Raw genomic sequence first — 24926 nt, 5'->3', positions numbered from 1 at the left:
CACATGATGTAAGAAAAATTCATAATGAGAATCAGTGGTGATACAGCCGAAGTAAGAAAACAGAAGATACCATGGAAATGTCTGTGTGATATCCTGAAAAGCGAGGACGGGACAGTAGCCCCATGGGCTGTTACTGTGAAAACCTAAAGCAAGCCTCCTATGAAACATGTCACTAGCGTGCATATGATCACTTACAAATCTGACTTCAAGAAACCAGTTAACTTCATTTATTAAGGAAACCAACCTTTACTCCTTGTCGTGGCCAAAAAACATTAGGATAAAAATACTAGATCCAGGTTTCGTTTACACCATACTGCACTAATTAGAATTAAGGAGAAAGTGTCCTCTGGCAGAGCGGGCAGGGGAGTAGTGTGCTCTCCCTGGGCTCTGGCACCAGCACAATGTTTGTCCTTGGAAATGCAGAACTTTTTCCAACTGTGGCTCTACTGCAGAATAACTCAGGCTCCTTTGAGGGATGCCAAGCAGTGTTCACAACAAGCTTTGGAAGCCCTGGTCGAAAGAAGGAACTATTAACGATTGTAGAAGTTATTTTAATGAAAAACAGGACAGCCATCCCAGAAATGTGCTATATCATTTTCTTGAGAGAACTCAAGAGTCATTATGACTAATAAGGATTTTTTTGCTTGAGGAAAGGCAATATTCCAAAAAAATGTTTCTAATATTCATAGACTGAATTTCAGAAAGAGACTGAATCTCACTGATCTACAAAGGACTTTTAGGGGAATGCTGTCTATGCTGACTAGATGCAATTATTGCTCATCTTTCCTCCTATTTCATCATAGGTCATGGCTTCTTTGCTTTAACATTAGTATTTCAGTTGCTTCAACGTATTACAGATAGTTTTTCCTTAGTAATACACAAGAATTGTAAAGTCCCTAAACCACTCAGTGTCAGAAGTCGTACATGGGAAAAGCTTATTCTATACTTGCTCGGTATCTTACACTCCTTCCCTGTATCCCTAAATATCTGCTACCGATCACTGTCAGAGGATGATGTTCAGCTAGATGAATCATCAGTGAGCTAATACTGCACTTCTTCACCATTTACCAGTCCAGAGCAATGGGTTTTTACACCTATCCAGACTTTCTAGCTGGTTAAAACAGACAATCACTTCTAGATTTTTTCTTTCAAGCCGCAGAAATATGTTAGCAGGCCTAATGGCTTAAAGGGGAGGGCAGGAACAAATGTAAAAATTCAAAATGGTGTTTTGCTGCCATGGGGTAATTACAATAAAAGCTTATTTCAAATAAAGCTCAGCTGTAACCAAAAAAGCCAGCTACATGATGGGACTGTGCTTTCTGCATCTTCCAGGTATCTTCTGACAAAGTTTTCACCTCCCTTTGCCAATACATCAAAACAAGTTGGATTCTATTCTGCAGCCTGTGTGAAGTAGGGAAGCAAAACAGAAGTGAGTCATTCAAGCAGCTCAAAGACTCTCTTTGAATAGTCCTATGGCAGGTCAAGGTCACAATCCTCACTCAATATTAGAAACACTGGATGTAATGGTGGACAATTGAAGCAAATAGCCAAAGTCCCAATGACCTTTCATCTTTATTTTGTAAACAAAGCAAATAGATACAGAGGTTAATGAAAATGATTACTGAGGTTGAGAATGTAATTTTCACAATTCTAAAGCTATGAGTTACAAAATAATTACTGGCACAAAGAGCCACATAACCTTAACTGGTGTTGTATAAGACCAGTCCTGACGGAATGAATATATACAGCTCACTTGCCGTACATGGTCCAACTACGGTAAACCCACTGATAAAAATTAGCTTCCTTCCAACACCACAGCCTATAAACATACTCTGCAACAATTAACTTTTTATTGCCTAACTCAGCAAAAGAAAGCTGAGCAATTCTGCAGCCTGAAGATGATGGATACACTTTAATTTGATCTAAAGTTCCTTAAATCTCTTACTGCATTTCACAAATCTTAAAGAACATAAGCATCACTTGAGCAACAACGGATTGTGCTTAATATGAGAACTAAACCTAGAAACACCGAACTTAAATCCTTTAATTGGTGTCCTAGCAAAGCAAGTGAGGACTGTTGATTATTCTCCATATATCTGTGATTCAACCCCAAATCGATAATTTTTCTTTCAAAAGTAGACAGATACCTGATGAATCCTCCAAAAAATTGAAAGAACACATGGAAAATGTAAGATTCATTATTCAGAGTACTGAGTAATACAGCAAGCACCATCAGGAAGAAAATTCTAAGTCTCCACTACCACTTATAACAAGGATAATAGCTTCAGGACATTTTCTCCCATCTCAGGACTGGTGACACTACTCTCAGGGTTCCTGTATTTTGTTTAAATTCTGCTTTTGGGGATTCAGTGTCCTGCAGTGCAAAAATCAATATGCATGCTCCACCTGCTGCTCACTCTTTATTGCGCTACTAAAGTTGCAGCATCTATGCAGGGTGATGTTGGATGTTTTGGAAATTCTTATAAAGGGTTATAAATGCTCTGACTCTTACAAAAGGTTTCACTTGATTTCTGACATCATGCCTGATTTTCATACCTAGAATTACCTGTAAAAGCAACTCACCAGCTTACCCAAGTACATTTTCAGAAGACATACAGTCAGCTAATCAGGTCTTTAAGTAGATACATTTCTGAAATTATTTATGCAGGTGAAAAACTTAGAAGAGAAATCAGGTGGAAAAAAAAATCTTAAAAAAATAGATAAAATAAATAAAGAAAAGGTGTTACACTTATACCTTGTTCTTAATGCAAACACTGTCTATGCCATTAGTCATTGGTAACATAATAACAAAAAGTCATATTGATTTCATAATATGCTGCTTCCCAGAATTAATATTGTTATACTTCTGCAAGAAGTTTCATTTTAAAGGAAGAGCTTGTTGGCCTATTGCTCAGTCATCCATGTGGGAAACTAAGAGACTCTTAATTCTTACCTTTTGATCTCTCAAGCCTTAGATGGTTGTACCGTTATAAAACTCAGTCTGGAAAAGCTAGTTCACCCAAGCCTTTCAACGTGTTAGCACAAATCCTCAAGAAAATAAGCACATTTGTGGGGTTTTTCAGGCATGCTTTGCTTTCACAGTCCTAGACTTGTACTTCTAAGTATTTTTCTTCTATTTTTTTGAATCCTTGAAAAAGAAAAATTAAAATAAAGAGAAACATCTCAAAATACTCCTGCATGACAAAATGTAGAAAATCAATGCCACTTCCTTCTCAGTATCACCCACTCTGAGCTGCAACTTGCTCAGTAAAACAGCAGGGAGGTCAAAGCCTCTAAAATGGTAGGTTTTACTATAAAAATTGATACTTTCAGTAGCCTTAGCAAAGAGTGACTAACATAGAAACAGACGGGTGCTGTATTTTGAAATTAATGAAATAGTATCAAATAAGGACATTCCAGATGTACTTTCTTTGTAAGAGGAAAAATATTGTAGTTTGACTATTCCAACAGATAAGTTACCACAGCATTTGTGAAATTTATAAAGATACAATAGCTTTTTTTTTCCCCACAGAAGACAAATATTCTGAAAGATCCAAGTCAATCTACTGCATAGTTTCAAAGCATTGCTTTAAGGAAAATGGAAAATAATACTATGTGACATGGAGTCACTAGAAAATAAAAGACATGTAAACAGGTTTATCTTGTCCCTAGTTTAAAGAAAAGTGGTGAAGTATAAAATAACAGAAATTTTAAGATCACAAGAATATTCTCAAGGCTAAAAGGTGAACCACCTTCCAATGAAGGTAAGTTCATACCATCAGTTGTAGGCCAGGGCCCGTACCGTGACCTGTCAAACTAAAGCTCAAGATAAACCCAGGATCTATATTAGCACGAGTTGCACAGAAAAGTTTATGCCGAAATAACACAGCAGGATTAGAAATTACCTGAGTGCCTGCTATTCAACAAAGGTCAGAATTTGAGCACTGATTAGTTTATGTGGCTACACGGATAACTGATGAGTACCCAGAGGATTTCAGAAAAATAATTAAAATGTTTCAAGAGTATGGGCCAGGGCAAACTGCAGCAAAGTTGATTTTTTTTTCAGTGACCCTGGCACTGGGAATTTGGAATTGTTTCTCAGGTTCTGTTCAGTCTGTATAAGACTATTAAAGCTGTGCCAGAAGCTACTTATCCTTAAAGTACAACTTAATTCCTCTAAACACCTCTCCACAGAGCCTGGAACATGGCTGAATTTAAATATTGCGTTCAGTGAGACACAAAGGACAAAATTCACGTGACTAAATGAAAGAGCAGATGTAATGAGCCGTGGACTCCCTAGTCAGTGGAGAGCTAAGCAATACGGTCAGTGAAATCTAGGATATGATTTGCTTCATCCTACAGTTGCCTGAAATTACACAGATGAATCGCACCCTAAGAGCGCCTGTTTCTCTACTGTTCGTAAAGAGAGCCCCAGTAGACACAGGCTGTAGAGCCACAGCTGTGTGAGACAGACGCCTTCCACACAATCGGAGCACGCATTTTCAGTTCAGCAACAGCAGAGTCAACCCCAGGTGGCAAAGTGCTTGAAGCACCATCTTGGCACTCACTGTCATTAAGAATGGGATGGGACAGGGTGGGTGGGAAGTGAGGGGGGGGAGGATTAACAGTTTTGCAAATTTGCAACCCCTTAAATATTTCTTTGAGTCAAGATGGCCCCCCATAGAGCAAATTTAAGCCTGCTATCAACAAAGTTGCTAGGAGCAATCGAAATAACATCTCCATCCATATACTATGTGCTGGCGTTACCAGAATGTGGATCACCTGCCTACACATTGAGCAAACTGGCATAAGGAAAAAGATCAACTTTCTTAAGAGGAGACAGTAGACTTGTGCTAGAGCTTTCTGTGACGATTAGCTGCTGGCCTAAGAGATGAATGTCATCTCTTCCCAAAGTTCAAAGGGAAAAATTAGTCACAAGGAACTTAGGATGAGGTGAAGGGCAGCTTCCCAAACAGAAGAAAAGTGAAGAACAGACCAACAGAGAGAAGGGCAAGGTCATGTGCAAGAAATAACAAAGAGATATTTGCACATGTTGTTAGGGCACCACTCCCGAGGGAGAAAAATAGAGTAGATTTTATAACCAATGAGCCACTCGTTTTAGAACCAATGTTTGTGTGTTCACATATTTTTATTTACTAATTTTGATACTGAGGTATGTCTTTAAGATAACCCAGTATGATGTCAGTAATGCTTTACTATCAATGCTTGACTGACCCTTCAAATAATTTTTTTAGCACAGTTCAGGAAGGAAATCTGTTGGTTCCTAAAGCAGATGAATGCAGTAGTAAAGATGAAACAATAAAATTATTCAGAAAGATTTCAGCAGAACACGTAAGTGACCAATTTATCTAAAATCTTACCGAAACATGAAGTGGGATTTCTTATATACTAAGTGCTAAAGTTGAGCACTTAATTAGACTGTCAAATCTAGGAGGACCAGAAGTAGATTAAACTTTGGATGCTTATATGTAGTGATCAGACACTGCAGTGCAAAGGAAAGATTAGATGATCATAACTAATCTAAGTTTTAATTAAAATTTAAAAGCAGACAGGTTTTGCACTGCCCACAAGGGAGAAAAAGCTGAGTTCCACTGAGATGGGTTCAAGCATATTTTTCTCATTTCTGAATTGAATTTGGTCTCCAGTCTTTCTAATGTTATTCTCAGCTTAAAGAAAATTCTCCCATTTTAAGCAACTCACACGGAGGGCCACATGTCATTTTTATTTATTGACTGGTGAAATTACCTCACAGGTTAATAAGATGGTAGTAAGAAGTTTTCAGTGTCGATGAACATTTAGTTTTAAATTTAAATATAGTGTATTGCTTTCTGAGCATTCACTGCCCTCTGCTCAACCCTGCAGGCAGTGTCCCAACAAAGTTGAGTTCAGTGGAAATACAGGGAAGAATATTTTATCATTGTCTCTCCCACATATATGCAAACACATGCTAATGCCCAGTTCTGCAGAGTTTCCAGTAAAGATTGGTGGTAATGACGGAGCTATAACTCAAAACATAAGACAATGCATTTTCCTTCCTATGTAGGGCTGATTGACTTATTCATTATGATTTCATTAGGGGTGAGTTTAACCCTTCTTCTATTTATAAATTGTTTCCAAATCATTTCTGACTTCTGTAAAAGTATTCATTATTCATAAATATTTTATGAAGTGTTTAGGTGAACAATTTTAAACTTAATGAATTTTTTAATCTCTGTTTCTTTTTCCACTGGGAGTTACTGGCCCAAGTCACATAGAACTGACCTTAGCAAATACTTTCAGTGCATGCTGATACTCATTAAAGTTAGTATATGTAGAGTTTTTTCTGAAATGAGGATAAACATAAGAAGCCTATCAGGTTAGAAATTGAGGATTACCGAGTATTGTTTGAAGAATCGAAGTATTATTCTTCAAAGAGGAAAAGTCCAAACCTTTAAATTTTTTCCTTTTTCAGAAGAAAAACTACAGCAGCTACCAGGAGGAGATTGAGGGGAAGAGGCCCAGAAGGTCACTTAGCACAAGCATATTGCACCAAGCCTCCTCCTAGATAAGAAGAGGTTGCTGGTACTCCACGAACGTGCTGCATGGAGAAAGAGCTTGTGGGAGCAGCAAGCAGCCTGGAGGAGATGGATGGGTTAGGAGTCTGACAGTGGAGATGCTGTCCAGCGACTACCTCAGAGAAAAATGATGCAAAAATTCAGGAGGGCTCCATATGCTGAGTGACCAGCTCAGGTCTGTGCACAGGAACAAACTGCCAGTGTGATGCTTCTGTGCAGGGACGAGGGCAAGTGAGTAACGGCAGGGAGGCCCCACGGAAGCAGGGAAGTGCTGTGCTTCCAGCTAACATTTGGGGGGCAGAAAAAGTAGGAGATGAAAGAAGGTGTCTTTTTGTTTTGGAACTACCTCTTGCTTATGTATTTACACTGCTGCTCAAATGGGAAAGCGGGAATTTTACAGAGAACAGACCTATCTCATGAAGAGTTGCAAAGAGAAAAGGTATGTGGCTGAACAAAATAACTGACCTTTTGATCATGCAGAGTTTTCATTTAGGGGAGATTTTTTTACATTGTTTTGCAGTATTGGCTAGTATTAAATCCGTCTAACATCTTAAATGTGACTATTAGCTGGATGCCTTCTAAAACCTAGTAACAATGAACAGAATAAAAAGCTCAATGTTTGATGCTATTTTGAATGTCACTAACTATAACAGTATCAGAAATTAACATAGTTTGGTTAGAGTCTATGTGGAAAGACCTGAAACTCATCAAAGTATTTGAAAAAGCTGAGCTGGAGTGCTAAAGTCTTTTCATGTGCTTACTCTCCTGCTACTAAGGAAGGGATAAAGGAGGGGAAGAAAGCATCTGTACCAAATGCATAAGCAACTCTCAGAACAATGGAGAAAAATAATGCTCCCCAACTTAGTACTTACTTAAATTCAAAGAATAGTTTATGAAAGAGGTAATGTGGCCCAAGTAGTGCCTCTTGGCTTGATTTCCTGGCATACTAAATAATAAAATAGAAGTGATTCTATTAGCCCATATTGGGCTACAGTAGGAGAATAGGCAGCAGTTCAAAGGAGGGTATTACACCCCTCTACTCAGCAGCAGGACGGCCACATCTAGATTACTGTGTCCATTTTTTGACCCAATTTCTTGAACGGGGGTTCAGTAAAGAAATTGAGACACTGGAGGAAGTCCAACAGGGGGTTACCAAGCTGATTGAGTCATATGACCAGTAAGAAGAGATGGCACAGGAGCTGCTTTTGTATTGTGAAGAAATGGCTATTGGGTGGACCTTAGCCACCACCAATGCAGCCTACAGCAGCATAGAGGGTATTTGAAAAGACAACAGAGACAAATTCTTCCTACTTTTGGCTGATAATAAAACAAGGGACAAAAGCTGCAAGTTGTAGTTTGGGAGGATTAGTTTGGACATGGCAAGAAACTCTTCTCTCAGGAGCTAGCCAAACAGGTCAAACTTGGGGTAAAACACAAAGCGTTTTAAAATCCCACTCCTTGGAAGTTTCCAAGACTCAAGTAAGCAATCTGATATACTTTCCAGTTGCCCTGCTTTTAGCCAGAGACTGAACTAGATAACCTCCAGAAGTCCATCTAACCAGTGCTTCCGTGATTCCTCTAAACACTTCCGTTTATTTAACATTAATCATTTGACCTGTAGTTAAACCTTTCACATAAGGACAACACTAAAGGAAATTATACAGTAACATAACCTAGTAATTTCTCAGAAAGTCTTTTTCACTATGGACAGATATGTAATATTGCATATTGGTCATTTACCATGAAGGTCATAAACTAACAGCTCTCAATGAGGACCAATGTGGAATTTAAAGTTTGTGAAAAATACCCTGCCAAAAGATCTCACTTTGCAAATATAGTGATAAATGGCAACATAATAGCTCCTTGAAGACAGAGGAAAAAAAATCTTTTGTAAAATATATATTGGTTGGAATATCTCAGCAAATGCAAACTGCCTGGAAACTCAGAAAGTTGAGTAGCCAAGACATCATACAAGCTGCAGTCAGTTTCAAGTTGTGTGGTTGGTCTTGCATAGAAAGAGGCACGGGTCTCATCTGTGACTACGTGTGACCTTCCTTCCATTCCTTTACCTCCACAACTAACACAGACTTCTGTTCACCATGGTTGTTTCTTAACATTCAAGTACAGCAAAGATATTCCAATGTGTTACCAACCAGGCGCTTACTGTGAGGAAAAAAAAAATAACACAAAACATGACTAAATAAAATCCAGTGATTATGGAATTAAATTCTTGGCTAAGGCTAACTACCTTTTATTATTTTTAGATTGTTTTATACTTTTAACATTTCAGTTGTGCCATCAATTAAGTCAATCAGTGTGATAGTGTCTATAAGGGTAAGTAGCCCTCTCAAGGGCCAGATCTGGGACACTCAGATGCAAATCAGTTGCTGCTTGTCAGCTGGCTAGAGCCTGATGGAGAAAAAAACCCTACAGTCCCTCTCCCTCCCATTGCCTTTTTAGTCAATTCCTTTTGTTATAAAAAAGGTTTGTCAGCACCCTGAGCCCATGTGCTTGGTACAATCCTCTCAGCTCAGAATAGCACCTATGCTATTCCCCTATACCACATGCTCTCCCCCTGCCTGATCTCACCCCCCCTGCACTTTTCTGCAGTATCTGTGACTCCTCTCCATGTGTCTCAGGTAGTCTTTTTGGCCTGTCAGCTGGGTAAAACACAGGCTGGGTATGAACAGCTCCAAAAAACAGAAATAATGCATTGGCTGTAACATGTATGCAAGAGTCAGCTGCTTCTAAACAAACGGGTAACAGCTGATTTTAGGCCAGCAGTGACACTAATGCCCTTTTGCTCCCCTGCATAGCTCGTGATTTGCCAGAAAAGCATTTCATGATATTTATTACAACATGCAAAGCTCAAGTCTGGTCAAATAATATTTAAACTGGGGACAGATGAAAAACTACTAGAAGGGAGAGCGATAGGGGGACAGAGAGTGCTTCCATCTATAACAGCACTTTTTTATCAGACAAAGAAAAAAGTAATAGAATAGCAAGTATGAAGGGGTATTTAAAGACTCAGCACAGTTTTCTAGGAATGTATCAAACAACTAGAGGATGCTCAGGCAGGAATTTAGCCTCTTCACAGAAGCAAGCGGAGCTACAAAAAACTAAAAGGAACAAAAAGGTAAGCTTCTAAATTATTGCAGGCTCAGCAGCCTTACACTTTCTTTCCGAGTCAGAGGTTTTGCATTATAGGGTAGCTTGGAGGTAAAATAAGGAAAAGAAAATCACTTATCTGACTATGCTAAAGAAATGTGAAAATACTGCATTCAAAAAACCCCCCACAACCCCCAAAATGGGGTAAAGAATAAAAAAAGTAGTTTAATAGCTATATGTTTGACATACACTAAGTCAAAGAGAGGAAGAATATTCAAAGTTTTCCTAAAAGACTGGAGATACTTTAGTTAAATATGCAGAGCAGGTCTGTGCAGTGCTTAATTAGAAACCAGATAGCAATAGGAATAAAAGACTAAAAATGGGGGAAAAGTCCTTTTTGCAGTTTTAAGACTCTGAGAAGCTGCAAAAGAAAAACTGAGCAATGGACAAGTGTTGGAGGGAAAGTACGATTTCATTATCATGAACTGCACTGTCTATCCGTGACCATACACGTATGTACAGGCAAAATAAAACAGAAGGAGCAACTTGCAAAATACAGTGAGTATAGGCTAAGAATCAGTATGAAAGAAAACACAAGTGGAATTAAAAAAGATATTTAAGAAGCATTCTGCCAAAGCCATAAGATAAAGAATGAAAACAACTTACACAAAGAAAATGTATATATATATTCTCTATAGCAAAGGGAAAAAAGAACTTTTGTGGGAAATCATACTGATTACTAAAACAAAGTAAAATTTGAGTCATACTATGGTGTATTGTGAGGGACACGATCTACCTCTTGAGGTTTTGTGTGAATAAGATTAAAATAATGATTTTGAAAAACTAAGCCTAAATGTTTCAGAATTTAGAATACCTATTATAAAGCTAAAAATGTCAAACACTAGGTGTCCTTAAGAGATAACTTAAAAGAATGTAAGGCCATGTAGATAGAGATAAAAGCTGTAGATAAGGAAATGCAATTAATATAGAAATAGAAATAGAAAAGGAAAACAAATTCCTTAGTAATAAACAAATAAGGAAGAAAACACTGGTAGTGCAGTGATAAAAAAGTCTTCTGTTGAATATGTGAATGTGTTATAATTACGGATTAATTGTACAAAATGGTATAATTAGTTTGGTTATGCTGTATTGTTATTCACAGTTTCCAAAAGTAGCGTTATTAGAGAATACAGCAGCTAAAGAAGTAATCTCATGCTTGAATTGATATTTGCTGACATTCCAAGTGTGGGAACAACTGATAATGAACTGCAATTTGATTGCTGCAGTTTCAAGTATGTTTTAAAAACATATTATGTACCCATATCACTTCAAGCCCAGTATATGCCCAGTCCAGTGGTCCTGTGGAAGGTGTTAATTTTTTAAAGAATGATCTAAGAAAATAAGAATGAAGTTCAGAGCCACATGTGACATCATTAACAGGGCAGCATGTTAATGAATAACCCAAATACGAAGACTTTCTGCTGCTGAGCTGTTGCTCAGTCTAATGCTGAGAACAAGGCCATCCAGAGGAAGCCTGGCGAGCTTGCTCAGTGAAGTCCAACAGGAACAAGAAGAAACATCTTTAGTTTCTTCCACAGAAGGAGGAAATGAGACTGTCTCCAAATTTCAAAGATCAGAAAGAGAACAAACTGTGGAAGAGCCAGCATACAGAGCTTAACGGAAAATGCTGAGCATTAAAGCAGAGGTTAAAATCCATGAGGTGCCACAGAGATCTTAAAAACAAAGGAGGCAAGGCAAGAACTGATTGACAGCCTTTGATATTTGCATTATATTATCACTAATTTCTATGTTTCCTTTGGAAGAAGAACTGTAAAGTTATCTGGGCCACAAAGAATTTGATACATCCTGATCCCAGTCAGCAATTGTCGCTGCTAGTTGACAGAAACATGACACAAAGGAGACATGCAGACCTTTTCTCCTTGCTATCAAACATATTAGTTAATGTGTTATTTTATCAAAACCACAAGTAAAAGCTCTGATTGATCATTCTTTTTAAACAAAAGGAATATGATGCTATTGGGATGACATACATATATTCCAAAAAAGCAATATTCAAATGATGTGAAATTGAAAAGCTTTACACAACAGTGTTATGGATGCAGATAAAACTAAATATATATAAAAAAAGTTTCTTCTTTACTTTTTAATATCTTTCCCACAATACATAGAATCTGCTTTGCTCCTATAATAAATTTTTGGAATGCCAATACTTTCTTCATAAATACCAATTTCCTGAAAACAACATTTTTCGCAGATGTCTTATATGGTAAAGAGCAAGTCACTGCCATATCAGACTATGTCTGGTAAGCAGAGCAGCCACACAAGGAACCAAATAGAAAAAAAAAAAAAAAAATCTATATTTTTTAATTCTGTGCTATGAAACATACAGATGTGCCAAAAAGGATTTCAAAGTGTATTCTTTTTGCTGCTTTATAAATAAATCTTTTTGTTTTTTCTGAAACTCATTCTTAGTTTTCTGAAGTTCTGTTTAGGTCTTTGAAGACCAAAAAATATCAGTGGTGCTTTAGCATTTAACAAGGGCAGGAATTTTTTGCAACCTTTTCAGTGCATTATTGTCCATTGAGCCAAAGAGTTAAGGCAGCGTGACAGTGATACCGGGAGAAGGTAAATATGTCCAGTCCCAGCTGAGTTCCTCCAGTGTAGCATGTCATGGGGTTCATGCTTCAATTCCTGGCTTCAGGAGCCATCTAGGAGAAGAATTTGCTCCGTACACAGATGTCTGAAGCAAGGTGATGCCCAGGAAATTTGATGTAAATGCACTGCTCTTTTCAAGTAAAACTTACTTTTTTTTTTTTCCTGAAGGCCACAGGAACAGTTTGCCTTCTTTTATATCAATATTTAAATTTAAAGAAAAACCTGCTTTCTTCTACCTCTCCCGGTTTCATCTTTCTATATACCTCCATAATGATGTGATAATCACCTTGCAAATGTGTGCAACAACTGCATTATTCCTTTTAAGTTTATTTCAAAACTGAGCCTATAAAGGTTCGCTTTCAAGTCTGTTACCCTCCTTCCAGTAACAAATGATACTTTGCCTTGAAAAATAGTCCTGACTGAAACATTTAGCAACCCTTTCGTAATTCACAAGCTGCATGTGACAAGTCACATTCATTTCAATTTTCAAGTTAACTGATTGTAAATCATTTTAGTTTTTAAAACAAATTTGCTGTAAGAATATATTATTTCTAGCAAAGTTATATTAATCACCTACTAGTTAGAATTAATTCAGCACAAATATTTTTTTCTCCTGCTCAAAAGCTTCCTCAGTTGCAAAGAAAATAAACAAGAGGAAAAAAGTGCTATTTTTTTCAAATAGTCTATAAGCCTGTTGCCTTTTTCCACAGCCCATGAGCCTCTCCAGAATATCTTGCTGACTTGCTAAATGAATTTAAAAGTGTATCCTACTCTTTCTGGTCCTCTTAATAACACTGTTGATATTTGAATATCTTAAGCAGGACTTCCTTGATAACAGTGTGAAAAAAATCACTTTCCTTGAAAGTAAAGTTTTGAACAAGAAGGGGTTATAGCAAAGATTAAGTAGCAACAAGCGTACTCAGGAATCATTATTAATGACTCCACCTTACATAAACAAACCAAAAAACATTTATCAGATTTGTTTTTTAAATAGCCGTGCTGCACAGCTCCTGCAGTAAAGTGATAACAGCCGTAATTTAGTTAAAACTTAAGTAAAACAGAAGACAGAAGCTAAACTACTGATTATTAGTCTACCATGCTTTGTTTCTACAACAGAGTGTCCTGTTGAACTGTGCTAGAAACAGTGTCCACAGGGCATACAGCAAACACAAAAATAGAACTTCTAGTTCAGGAGAACCCTATGCCACCAAGCACATAATGCTGAGAAGGTACAACCACTGCAAAATGCTTGAACTTTCCTTACTTTTTTTCTCTAAACAGGCACAGCGGCCACTCGCAGAGGCAGAATCATAAGTGAGGTGGGCACTTGTTGTGACACTGAGCAAATACCCTTGTTCTGATGTCTTTAAGGAAGTGTGTCCTCCAGGCTCCAGCTCTGACCTCTTTAGTCAAGTAAGGGTCATCGCTATGGCAGCTGCGCTTTCACAGAGTTAGTACCATGTTATGTTATCAGCTAGTCTGAATCACTGGTTAGAAACTATTCTATGAAATAAATTGAAATCCCTCTTGGAGTAAGCAAGTCAAGAAATACTACTGTTCTCTTTTATTATTGCTTATGCTGATATTTCAAGTACCATTTATGCATTCATGCTTGAGTTATAATGTACCATGATTAGTCCTCCTATCTCATTTTCCATGCTCCTAGTCTTATAGGTCAACCATCAGTGTGAAACTTTCCACAATCTTAGTGATGCAATCACTTTGCCTTTGCAGTAATATTGCTGGAACAAGAAGAAAACAAAACATTTTATAATCTATATAATTCATTAAAGTAAAAAAAAAAAAAAAGTATTTTGTGCATTTTAGCTCAAACAGGGAAGTGCATAGATAATTTACCATTCTTGGTATAGTCCAAGAAGTATCTTTTCCGAAGTTGGACAAGAGGACACAGAAGTCCAACCATACGGATAAGTATTTCCATTTCCTTTAGGCACTACTCATTCACCCTGCTGCGTTGACACTGTCTTCATTTCCCTATACCAATGATTTAGTCCTATCTAAACAGCATCCTTTTGATTGTCCTGTTTATCAGACAATGAGAAATATTTCAACTCCTCATAAATTATAAATCATAGTACTACCAACTTCAGAAAGTGATTCATCACATTTCAGCAACTGTGAGAAGGGCTTTTCCCATATAGATAGTCACATTTATAAAAACTGAATCTTCAGAAAAATCTTCTTCATTAAGGGTATTTTGAAAGATTTGACTGACTCAAAGACAGCATGAGTGAAAATGCCATGAACAAAGGTATTTGAATGCTAACAGATCATTTCTTTGTGGGAAACTATCTAATATTCCAAGGCATTCATTTCTATCATCAATCTACTAGTAGACAGTGTAGACAAAGGTAGACTCAATGTGTAAAGAAGACATAAAAACTGCATCATTATGAAATCTGAATTCAATTTTAGTCAAAGTCCTTTATTAAACAGATTACCATCAGGTGTGCCACTCATCTAAGCCTCTGTCCTATCCTTCCCTATTGTAGTAAACATTTCGAGCTGGCAGAATCACAAATGATATTTGCTATTCATATCACATTGTCCTTTGTTTTATAGCACCTGACCATACAATCTTCCATTTGGACCATGATTGAAATATAGGCATCACTTAGAAGTGATCAGCAAACAGGAAAGAAAGAGGACATAAATTTTACAAGGCTTTCTATGGATGTTTTTTTTTTTTTAATTCTATGGAAAAAGATGTCAACAGAGTATTGCTAGAAAAAAAGAAGAGATTAGTAATACTGCAAGAAGACACCAGGAAGGAAACAAAAAAGAAAAACCAAGTCACATTAGAAAAATAAATAAGTAAGAACCTAGAAAACCACTCGAGTTAATGACCTCCAAAATATCTGGTCCTTAACTGTATCTACACCTAATAAAAGTAGAAAGTGTTCAATATAGACATTACTAAAAGTTTTGCTTATCATGGGACCTACTCTATAGTCTTCCAAGAGAAAATTGTCCTGCTCTTTACAAAAAGGAGAGAACAGATGCTGTCCCCTATCCTTTCCAGGGAAAGTGGGCATCACCAAGTGGAGCTGGCCAGTACTTTTTGGAGAGGACAGGAAGAACAGGGTATCATATAGATAAAGGAAGCAAGACCTCTGAAAAAATGAAGCCCTTTCTTGAAGTTACCTGGAACATGGAACATCTGTGCGGTCTTGACAATGTCTTGCTAACCTATAGTGCAGAAATGGTCATGATGTTTTGCACACAATTTGCAGGAGAACAGTACTAACTGTGCAAGTGACCACCACAGCCAGAAAACACAACCTAAGGGCTGGATATACTACATCTGATAGCACTAGCAAACAGCAGAGTCTTCTCTGAGCAATCTGCTGTCAGTAATACATTAAGCTGATAGCCTGTATTGATTCTAGTCCTTCCATATTTCTGTCCTCACCAAACACTTCAGAATTTGCTAAGGATACTGAGAGTAAAAAATAAAAAAAAGTAAAAAAAAAGAGGTGATTTTATCACATCAATCATTTGAACAAAAGTGTTCTAGCATTCTATTGTCTTTTACAGATATATTTAAGATTCCCTTCACTGGGATACCTACAGGCCACAAAAACTGCTTGCAAAACTTTTATATCAGTTCAAAGCATATACACATCTGTGTATGCACCTCTAAATGTCATGAGTAAGAAAAGATAAAAGCAAAAGTGCTTTCACTCTTCACCATGGTTTCAAGCTGTGTGTTCCTTGTCATTCTCTTGCTATGAAAAAGTATGAGACAAGTCCAAATTTCAATGCCCAAGTTTCCTTAAAAGAAGCATACTGCAGTTTACTGCAACAGATACATCCAGGGAGCTGGGTTACTGGTAACAGAGATCCTCGGAAGGGTTGGTTTATTGATCAGAGAAGCACTTAGTAGGGGGAGGTCACATCAATTCAGTTGAACTAACCAAAACCTTATGGTAGTCAGGGACATGGAGACAGGTAAGCATCTTCTGAGGTGACCTAGGGTATCCCATCAGCCTCTATATGTGCCCCTCCAGAAGGGCATGGGGCTCCTGCAGGCCTTTTACCTCCAACATTCCCATGAAGGAAGCTTTACACAGGACTCATCACTGATATTCAGGCAATGTAAATGAGTGCTGGCTGTCCATGCAAGCATGATCAATTTAGATATCAATTTAGGTGTCTTAGTGCAAGGAATATGCTCCCCCTTCTTCATTATATTCAAACAGAGAGCAGATACTAGCTTTTCCACTCATACAATGTTGCCCTGATTAAATAGTATTTTTCTAAGTTTGCTTGCATAACTTAGCCTTTAGAAAATGACAAGTGAAAGAGCCACAAGTACTATTCACATATCACTGTTAATCAGCCAGGAGTTACTACAATCAAGTTTTGCTGAGTTTGCTTCATTTGGATGGGCTGCCGGACAGGAAATAAATCCCTGGAAATTTTTTGAAACCTCTAAATCAATGGTTTCCAAACTAGAAGTCCAGCCTCTAAGCATAGTCGTGAACTTCCAAGAAATCAATTTTTTCTCACAATTAAACTAGCATTATGCTAATACAGTATTACTAGTTTGTAATTGAGATTGTAACTAGAAAATATTTAGGAACAAACACGCACACAGATGATGCAATTGCAAAATTAACTGTTCCAACAATTTTCTTGGAACAATTTAGATTACAAAGATTTCTTGGTCCTGTGGCTGTCTGCAGCAGAGGTTTATTTCATGTATTAGTGCCTAAAAAGTTTGTTCACCATACTGGCTCTCATTTTATCCAAGTTTTGATTTGTTAGTTCAAGTTATGCCATTCAGAAGCTAGAACATCCTTTCTGGCTTTGGAAAGAGCACAGAGATTAACTTCAGAAAGCTGAATAAAAATTAAAAGGAACAGAGTAGATGCAGCTTGTAATGAAGTCAGAGCAGTTCTACTTATCTGAATTCATTAGGAAGTTAAGAACACTTTCTAGCTAATTGGAAGTTTTGTTTTCTGCTCATGCACTCTGAAATATGCTGTAGTGCAAAAGTATACATGGCAAATTATTTTTCTTTCCCACTGATTTATTTATATGACACCAGCAATCACAGACGCTAAAATGTTATTGTATAGAGTGTCAGTCACAGACATGCACTACGTAGGGAGGAAGCACCTCTCCTGAAATTGCTTCACAAAGTCCTTGTTGCAGATTCAGTGAGTCAGAAGGCTTTTTACTTTTATAAAGTCTGTACTACCAGGCCTGAAACACACTGCGTTCAAAAACGTCTGAAGACATCACCTCCGAGGGAGCACAAAATAATTGTAACCCCCAGTGCAAGTAACCCTACTCCAGAATTTTTACCATACCTCTGTGTGAAAGCTTCTCCAGGATGATCCTTAAGCGCTGAAGAACAGGGGGTGAAATGTCATATTTATAGGTGTCTATTACTGGCACTCGCTGACATCTCCCAAATATTCCATCTGCAGGAAAGAGAAAAAGAAAAGGAAAAATATACATTCCGTTTTCTGAGAGGAAGAAATGCGTGATGAGATGCGCATTTCTAATGTATCCTAATTATATACTGAAGGAACCTTTTAAAAGACACATTAAAAAGCTATCAAAGGACTACTGAAGTCATGAGGCAGGGTATTTTCTATCAAAATAAATAAATACTGGAAAGAATATTAGTTGGAGGAAGATTCTACTGTACAAGTTATGCATACAGTTTATTTTATAAAGTCATTTCAGACTTCTGCCTCCCAAATCTTTTGATGTAAGACTTCTTTACTGACAATTCAGTGGGAAAAAAACCTTAATGTTCAGCGCCTACTATGTTGCAGATGAAAAGTGCAGCATCCAGAAATATAAATATTAATTTGCAAAAACTATGAGGATTTGCTGAAACATTTTTAATGCAGAAGCTGTGTGTTAGGCATTGGTAAATGAGAACTGAATCCGTAATGGCTAGTAAAGGCTTATTTCAAGAAGTACCCTCTAATGAATGCAATAAAAGAAAGCTGCTCACAGAACAATGAGATATTAATGTGGCCTAATTTATTTAGCTCCATTCCATTTGTCTAAAATGACAGACTCTTCTCATCAATGTCTTTTCAAATCACACCTTCTAATTAATTTAGCTTCTTATTAGTCTTTATTTAGAGAATTGTTCATTTTGAGACAAGCTTCCTGTGTATGTGTGGGAGGAACAGGGAGTTCAAACATTCAAATTACCTTTCTCTCTTTCATACAAAAGACTAATTCAGAGCCTAGGTGCTTCACACACAATCTGACCATCTGCAATTCTAGGCCTCTGAGAAAGAAAGTGGTTTCATTTATTGTTCAAAACAGTTCTCTTCTATATAGTGATCCAAAGGAAGCAATTTAAATGCAACAAGTTTAATTAGCAAAATTTTCTACTGCAGTACTAGTTTTAACAGAGTAATTACTTCTGCTCTGATATTACATCTATGCTCAAAAAGGATAGCTACATCAGATTAGCAGAAAATAACGGTAAGTATTAATTTGCAAACGTCCATTACTTTCTCTGCTACTTCACAGAGCTAAAAGACTACAAATGGGAACTACTGGCCCAGCTGTTCACTAAACACAAATAATGGCATAAAAGAAAATAAACCAATCCAGGATACAGAAAAAGGGCATTATTAGCCTTCACTGTTAAACACAAATACCTCATTGAAATTAGCCAATTTTTTCTTTCTTTGCCTTTCCAATCCTCCTGTCACTTACAACTGCCAAATTAAGTTAATCCAAATTAAAAACTTACCTCTGACTCTAATTTTGTTATTGGAAACTAGGTTTAATTTAGAAACCTTTAATTTAGAAAACTTTGGTTTTCTGCCATATAATGTATAAAGCAGCCTAACAGCAGATTAAAATATTCATTTCCATTTAAAAACCTGTTGCAGTTGGAAATAAGCAAAGTATATAAATATCGGTCACTTGTAAATGGATGGATAACAGGAATAAATAAGGTCTTGATTCAGAAAGGGATAGAAGAACATTTCTGTGTTGGAGAACAAGATTGTTCAAAATGAAACATAACTTGAAATAGCCAGCTCTATTTCGGAATAGCACCATTACTGGCCACAAATAATTAGGACAAAATCTATGTTTATATAAACAACTAATATTCCGTGATTTTTTGAAGATAACATACCTTAAAGATAAATATAACTTTATTTTAGAGTCCAGAAGAGCATACACATTCAGCACGAATTAAAGTTTTTTGTATTAAGAATCATTTAAAGATATCTCCATGGATGCAAAAGCTAATTCACACAGAAACTCTAAAAGAGACCTAACTTTTTTTCCTAAAACCAGAGTTTTCAGAAACCTTTAGCCTACTGCCTTTGAATAGAACAAAACCTATTTAAATTCTAAAATTAACAGTTAGCGCATGAGTCTGAGCTGCATTATACAATCTACCCCAAAACACTGGGGCTGCTTAGGGAGAAACTGCAAGTTACTTTGGCTTTTGTACTTGAAATATGGGCATAATAAGCTTTGAAGAGGCTGCAATCACAAATAGTGCTCTGCTCTGCTAAATGCAGTACTAGGAGAGTGGAGAAGGAGTAGTATGCCCCAAGGAGCGGTTGGCAAATACCATCTCTAAACTACAGAGGGTCTTTATAGTGGGGATTACAGTTGGACTGGAGCTGTGCAAATAGTAGATTTCATAGCTCAGTTCAGTAGCTTTTTTTAAAAAAGTAGGAATTTTCCTAAGTTTTTCTATTTGTTTGGGGTTGGTTGGGTTTTTTTTGTTTTTTATTTGATTGTGAGGTTTCTGTGGCAAGATTTAAAACCTAAAAAATTAAACTGAGGTTGAGCATTCAATTTTCAGGGTACCTTTTAATCAAACCTTCTTAAAATTACATAGACTGGGGGTGGTGGTGGTGAAGACAAGGGAGAGCCATTTTACAAGAAAAAAATATTTGTAAAAGTTCCCCCTCTTTTTCTTCCCAAGAAATCTATTTGGCAGATGTGGCCCAAATTCAGAAATGGCTTTGGTCCACCACAAACCTCATTTTCACTTAAATTACAGCTAATGTTTAAAAACTGTCCAGCTTAGTCTGCCATGAACTATCCAAACCCACTGTGATCTTTACAGTGGGTAAATACATAGTGCATCTTTCCAGACCAGCTGCACCCACCTCTGGCGCAGGGCGACGCGGGGCTGTTGCAGCGTGTTGGTGTCTGAGCACCCTGTCACGCACCCATTTGACCCTCTGAAAAGCGAGCTGCCCAAAGTTGTCATGAAGCAAAAAGAAAAATGGAAAAGCTCCCAGATTTTACAGTAAATGTCATACAGCAGAGGAAGTTCAAAGCATGAGTGATGCTTTAATAACCGCCATCCACTGCATGCCTGTAGCTGTTCAGAGTGTGGTCATACTGAACTTTGATTAAAATTGTATTCTGAGAAGGAACGTAATATGCAAAAGACATCTGCTCTTTACACATGCCCGGAATGAGGGAAGGCTGAGACAACTGATCAATATACACATATGGTTGCTATTAAAGTGCTATCATTTGCTAACCGTTAGCAAAAAGTAGTATCTGAAATTTCCATAGTAATATCTTACAAGTTATACTTAGACCTGGAAACATCTGCGTTAACAGCATGGTAATGTTGACTTTTAGACAGCTTCTACGTTTGTTTCCAAAGAAGAGACTAAAACAGAAGAATAATATACCCAAGGAGACAGTGAGATGCTTCTTTATGTATTTGGCTATTTTGCTAATAGGTTTAATATTTGAGAAAAAATGCAAGCATAAATTTTTACAAGCTGCTATTTAAAATCTTGAATTTTGACAACTATATATTACAAAGTTAGGTGCTAAGATCAAAAGACACAAATTTAACGTAACCCAGGTGCCCAATAAATCTCAAATAGTGGCAGATGAACCTCCTTTGTTAGAGACAACACCCTGGAGCATGGTACATGTATTTACACTGAATATTTATCAACTTCTACTGAAAAAATTACAACCGATAGATTAAACCTTGAACAAGTCAAAACACAAGTTCTGGAAAGGTGATTTTTGAGAGAGGTTTAGAAGCAAATGGAAAATTCCCATCTTAATTCATTATTATTGCCCGTTTGCCAAGAATTGGTGGATATTTATGACCTCTATTACCTACTGAGGAAGGAAGCACCACGTTACGTTCATGACTGACATCTAGATACTGAATTATGTAAAAGGAGAGCACAAAAATCTCTACTTTGAAACAGTTTTGAAGAGTTGATTGCACCAGCATGTTCACTTGGTACGGCAGACAGTCATCACACACTTAACAGGTACTAAAAAGTCTTTGGAAACTTGCACTGAGTGACCACCTTCACCTTGAAGGCAAGACTATTTGTGGGCAGCTGATTCATGAAATTCTAAGTAGTGTTTCCTACAAAAAAAATCCCAGTGTATAATAAGCTGTCCTTGGCTAGAGAAACATATTCTATCCTAGAACCACTAAGTATGGCTAATCTGACAATTGAAACTAAGATGTATACAAGACTTGGCACAGTTTTGAATAACCCCAGCAAAAAAAGAATGAGTTCTTGTTGAGTGTATTTTGCTACTGAGCGAAGCTGTGAGGACTGGTAGAGACACCGGAGCTAGTCTGCAGGCTGATGAAAGCTTGATAGATGTAAATTAAAAGATTGTGTTCTGCAGTAATTAATTATTTAGATCTACATGCAGTGAAATTTTCACATGGCAGTGACAAGTGACCTTTGCAAAGGAGCCTTCGAGCAGATGCTTTGAAGCACCCGGGTCTTCTGCTCTTCAAACTTCCTGCAGCAGCCGGAAAGGAAGCAGCTTTCCAGACAGTGACAGTGTTCACATACCTGGGTCGACCAATGCTTCAGCTTCCTCGCCCTAATCACCTGACAATCATTACAAGATTATAACGTAGAGCTTTGTGTAAAACATACGTTTTGCCCCATATTGCAGGCATTGTGCTTTGTTCCTGTGTTGTACTGTAGCAAGAAAATCCACAGACCCAGCGGTGTGTCAAAGGGCATCTGCTGCCAGCTTGGACTGTATCATCTGTGCTCTTGCACTTAATCAGAGAACTTCCTCTAGTGTTTCTGTGGAGTTTTCAGTGGGCATCATTCTTCGGCCACTTAACCTTCTGTAAGAAAAGGATTCTTTCTTCTCATTGAATATGGACATTATTTCACACTCCTTCCCCCAGCTATTGGTTTAAGGTGCTGTAAGGTCCAAGGGCAGTCCAGGACTAATGAAAAGGCCAGTGCTTGATGTCTTATAACCCAAGGTTAGAGCCTGAGTTGCCTACTGGAAACATTTAAGTCATTTTCCAATGGGAAGCATAATATTTGCATGTCAAAAGTCTCATGATACTGGACTTCAAGGTCACAGATGTTAAATGTTTTAGGAATTATGAAGGAGATTGTTAAAGTATTCTACTCTTCTCTCCCTGCTACTTCTCTCCAGTAAGGTGTTTGTTTTCAAAACCCTTTTCCAAACCTAAAAAAATAAAAACTTAAACTTTACCGTTCCTTGAAGAGGACATTAAGTTGCACACCAGGAGGGAGGCTTATTTTGGAAGACATAGTCCACAAACTCACATTCAACATTTACAAGTAAGCTCTTCAGCAAACAGCATATTTTTAATATTCCATTTATTAAAAAAGATTTGTTCATAATTTATACCTCTACTTTAAAATTCTCTTTACAAGCGAGGTAGAGATCATATGGATAGAGCAACAGTGGCTTCTACAGTGTCATTTCTCATGCAATGTTTTGAAAATACTACTCCAATGCTTTCAGACAGCAAATGCTTACAAGTCTCACTGCAGCAGTTCGTCACAAAAGATGCTGCTTGCAATCACAGTTAACTGCATTGCAAACCTGCAGCGCTCCACGAGCATGCAGCTTTCCTAGGAGGCAATCTCCCCCTGTTAAACTTTTAAAACCTTTTTACCATTCTATTTTGCTTATCTCTGTGCAGCCTCAGTAGTCCTGGGTGATTTCCGTTTCGGAGCAGTCATAGTGGCATCTAGTGGACAGTTCCGTGCTCAGGGATCAGTCCTGGAGCTCAAGCTCTTCACCTTCTAAATTTATTGCTTTCAGATCCATTTGACTTCATCTGGAATACAGTGCTATGCAGTTACAGCCACCCTCAGTCTTGCTTATTCCACATGGCTGATAGGCATGTGGAAGTTTTTAAGGCAGTTATTTAAAATTAAGAAATACAATTTTTAAAAAAAGGCTGAGTTATTTCTGGAAGTAATGTATTATTAAGAGAAGTAAGCAAAGTGCATACAGATTGTTTTAAAAAGAGTATGTGGTGGTATTCTGCTTTTGCTAGCGTGTAAGCCACAAAACATTATGCAATAAAAGTAAATCCTTAACTGTAAATAAAACACAAAGCATATTTTTTTGTAGCTTTATGTTGTAGATTTAATAGAAACACCATAAGAAGCAGAAAACAACAATGTTCTAAACTTGAATTTTTTTTCTATCCAACCAGAAAGTACCATGCAGTGGATACTCTTAATAACAGTCTAGTAAATACACTCTTCCTCAGCTACTAAATAAACTGCTGCCTGGAAGGCAAAGGTAACTTTGTAAACTCTGCTGAAAGCCAGACCACCTGACAGCCCTATAAAAGGACTCTAACAAGATTTAATGCCTTTCCTCACCTCTTTGGACACAGATATTTAAAGAAAAAAGTGGATGGACAGTCTGCTTTCAACCAAAAAAATCTCAAACCTAAAACCCCAGAATACTTCTACTGATTGAAAGAACTTGATGGCACATTAGTGATTACGAAAGTGCTCGTATTCAAAGATAAAAGTTCACATTAACAGCAGCATTAGTTAGCTGTTGTGCAAACAGTGTGATAGGGCTGGGATTTGCAAAGCTCCAAATCATCCCGAGGCACATCTGAGAGCAAATCGCTCCTCTGGGGTTTACAGTCCCCTTGTCTCAAGGAGTAATTCTGAGAGCAAGTTCTGGAGGAGTCTGTTATTCCTTCATCAAAAAAAGATATAACCTTCAACAGAGGGGAAATATCATTTCAGGAACTATTTCTGCGCTAACCTGCTAATTTAAGTGGTGGATTGTACGGTCCCAGAATATTATGCACACTTTCACTTGAGAGGTTTTTTTAAGTTACAATAGAAATATGTAAATTGTAGAGAAAGTAACTAAAAAATCCTGCTCTCTTGTGTACAGCAAAAGGAGGGAAGGAAAGGACCATGAAAAAGCCAGCTACAGTTTAACAAAGCAAGAGGAGAGCAGGCTTGCCATGAAAGGAAGTGCTTCCCGCTTCCAAAAAGCCCCTGAGTTAAGTTATTCAGCTAAGAGAATGAGGGGTCCAAATTTCAATGCCTACTTTCTGCAATCCAGAGCACAGAAATGAACCTCAGTCTCAACAGGTCGCACACAGGCCTCCCGACCACAGAAATAATGGCTGTGCCTTGGGAGGAAAGGGCAGGAGGGAGTTTGAGGAAAAAGTAGAGATGAAAAGAAAGCAAGTCTTAAATTTTTGCTGCTAGAGTTACTGTTCAAGTTGAGTGATGCTTGAATAGCTTGGTACTTCTTAGAGAA

The 24926-nt window shown here is 37.5% G+C and overlaps 1 protein-coding gene across 2 annotated transcripts in view; it reads right to left on the bottom strand.

Moving 5' to 3' along the window:
* The window catches only part of PTPRN2 (protein tyrosine phosphatase receptor type N2), a 672845-nt gene that overhangs the window by 479295 nt on the left and 168624 nt on the right, over positions 1-24926 (bottom strand). For both annotated transcript variants that reach the window (XM_052806687.1, XM_052806693.1), the window contains exon 3: positions 17699-17812. In XM_052806687.1, coding sequence (XP_052662647.1) covers positions 17699-17812 — 114 coding nt within the window. The remainder of the gene's footprint in view (positions 1-17698; positions 17813-24926) is intronic.

This window comes from Harpia harpyja, chromosome 1 (genome assembly GCF_026419915.1).
Source record: "Harpia harpyja isolate bHarHar1 chromosome 1, bHarHar1 primary haplotype, whole genome shotgun sequence".
NCBI lineage: Eukaryota > Metazoa > Chordata > Aves > Accipitriformes > Accipitridae > Harpia > Harpia harpyja.
Note: the sequence above shows the minus strand (reverse complement) of the source record. Positions and strands in the feature narration are given on the sequence as shown.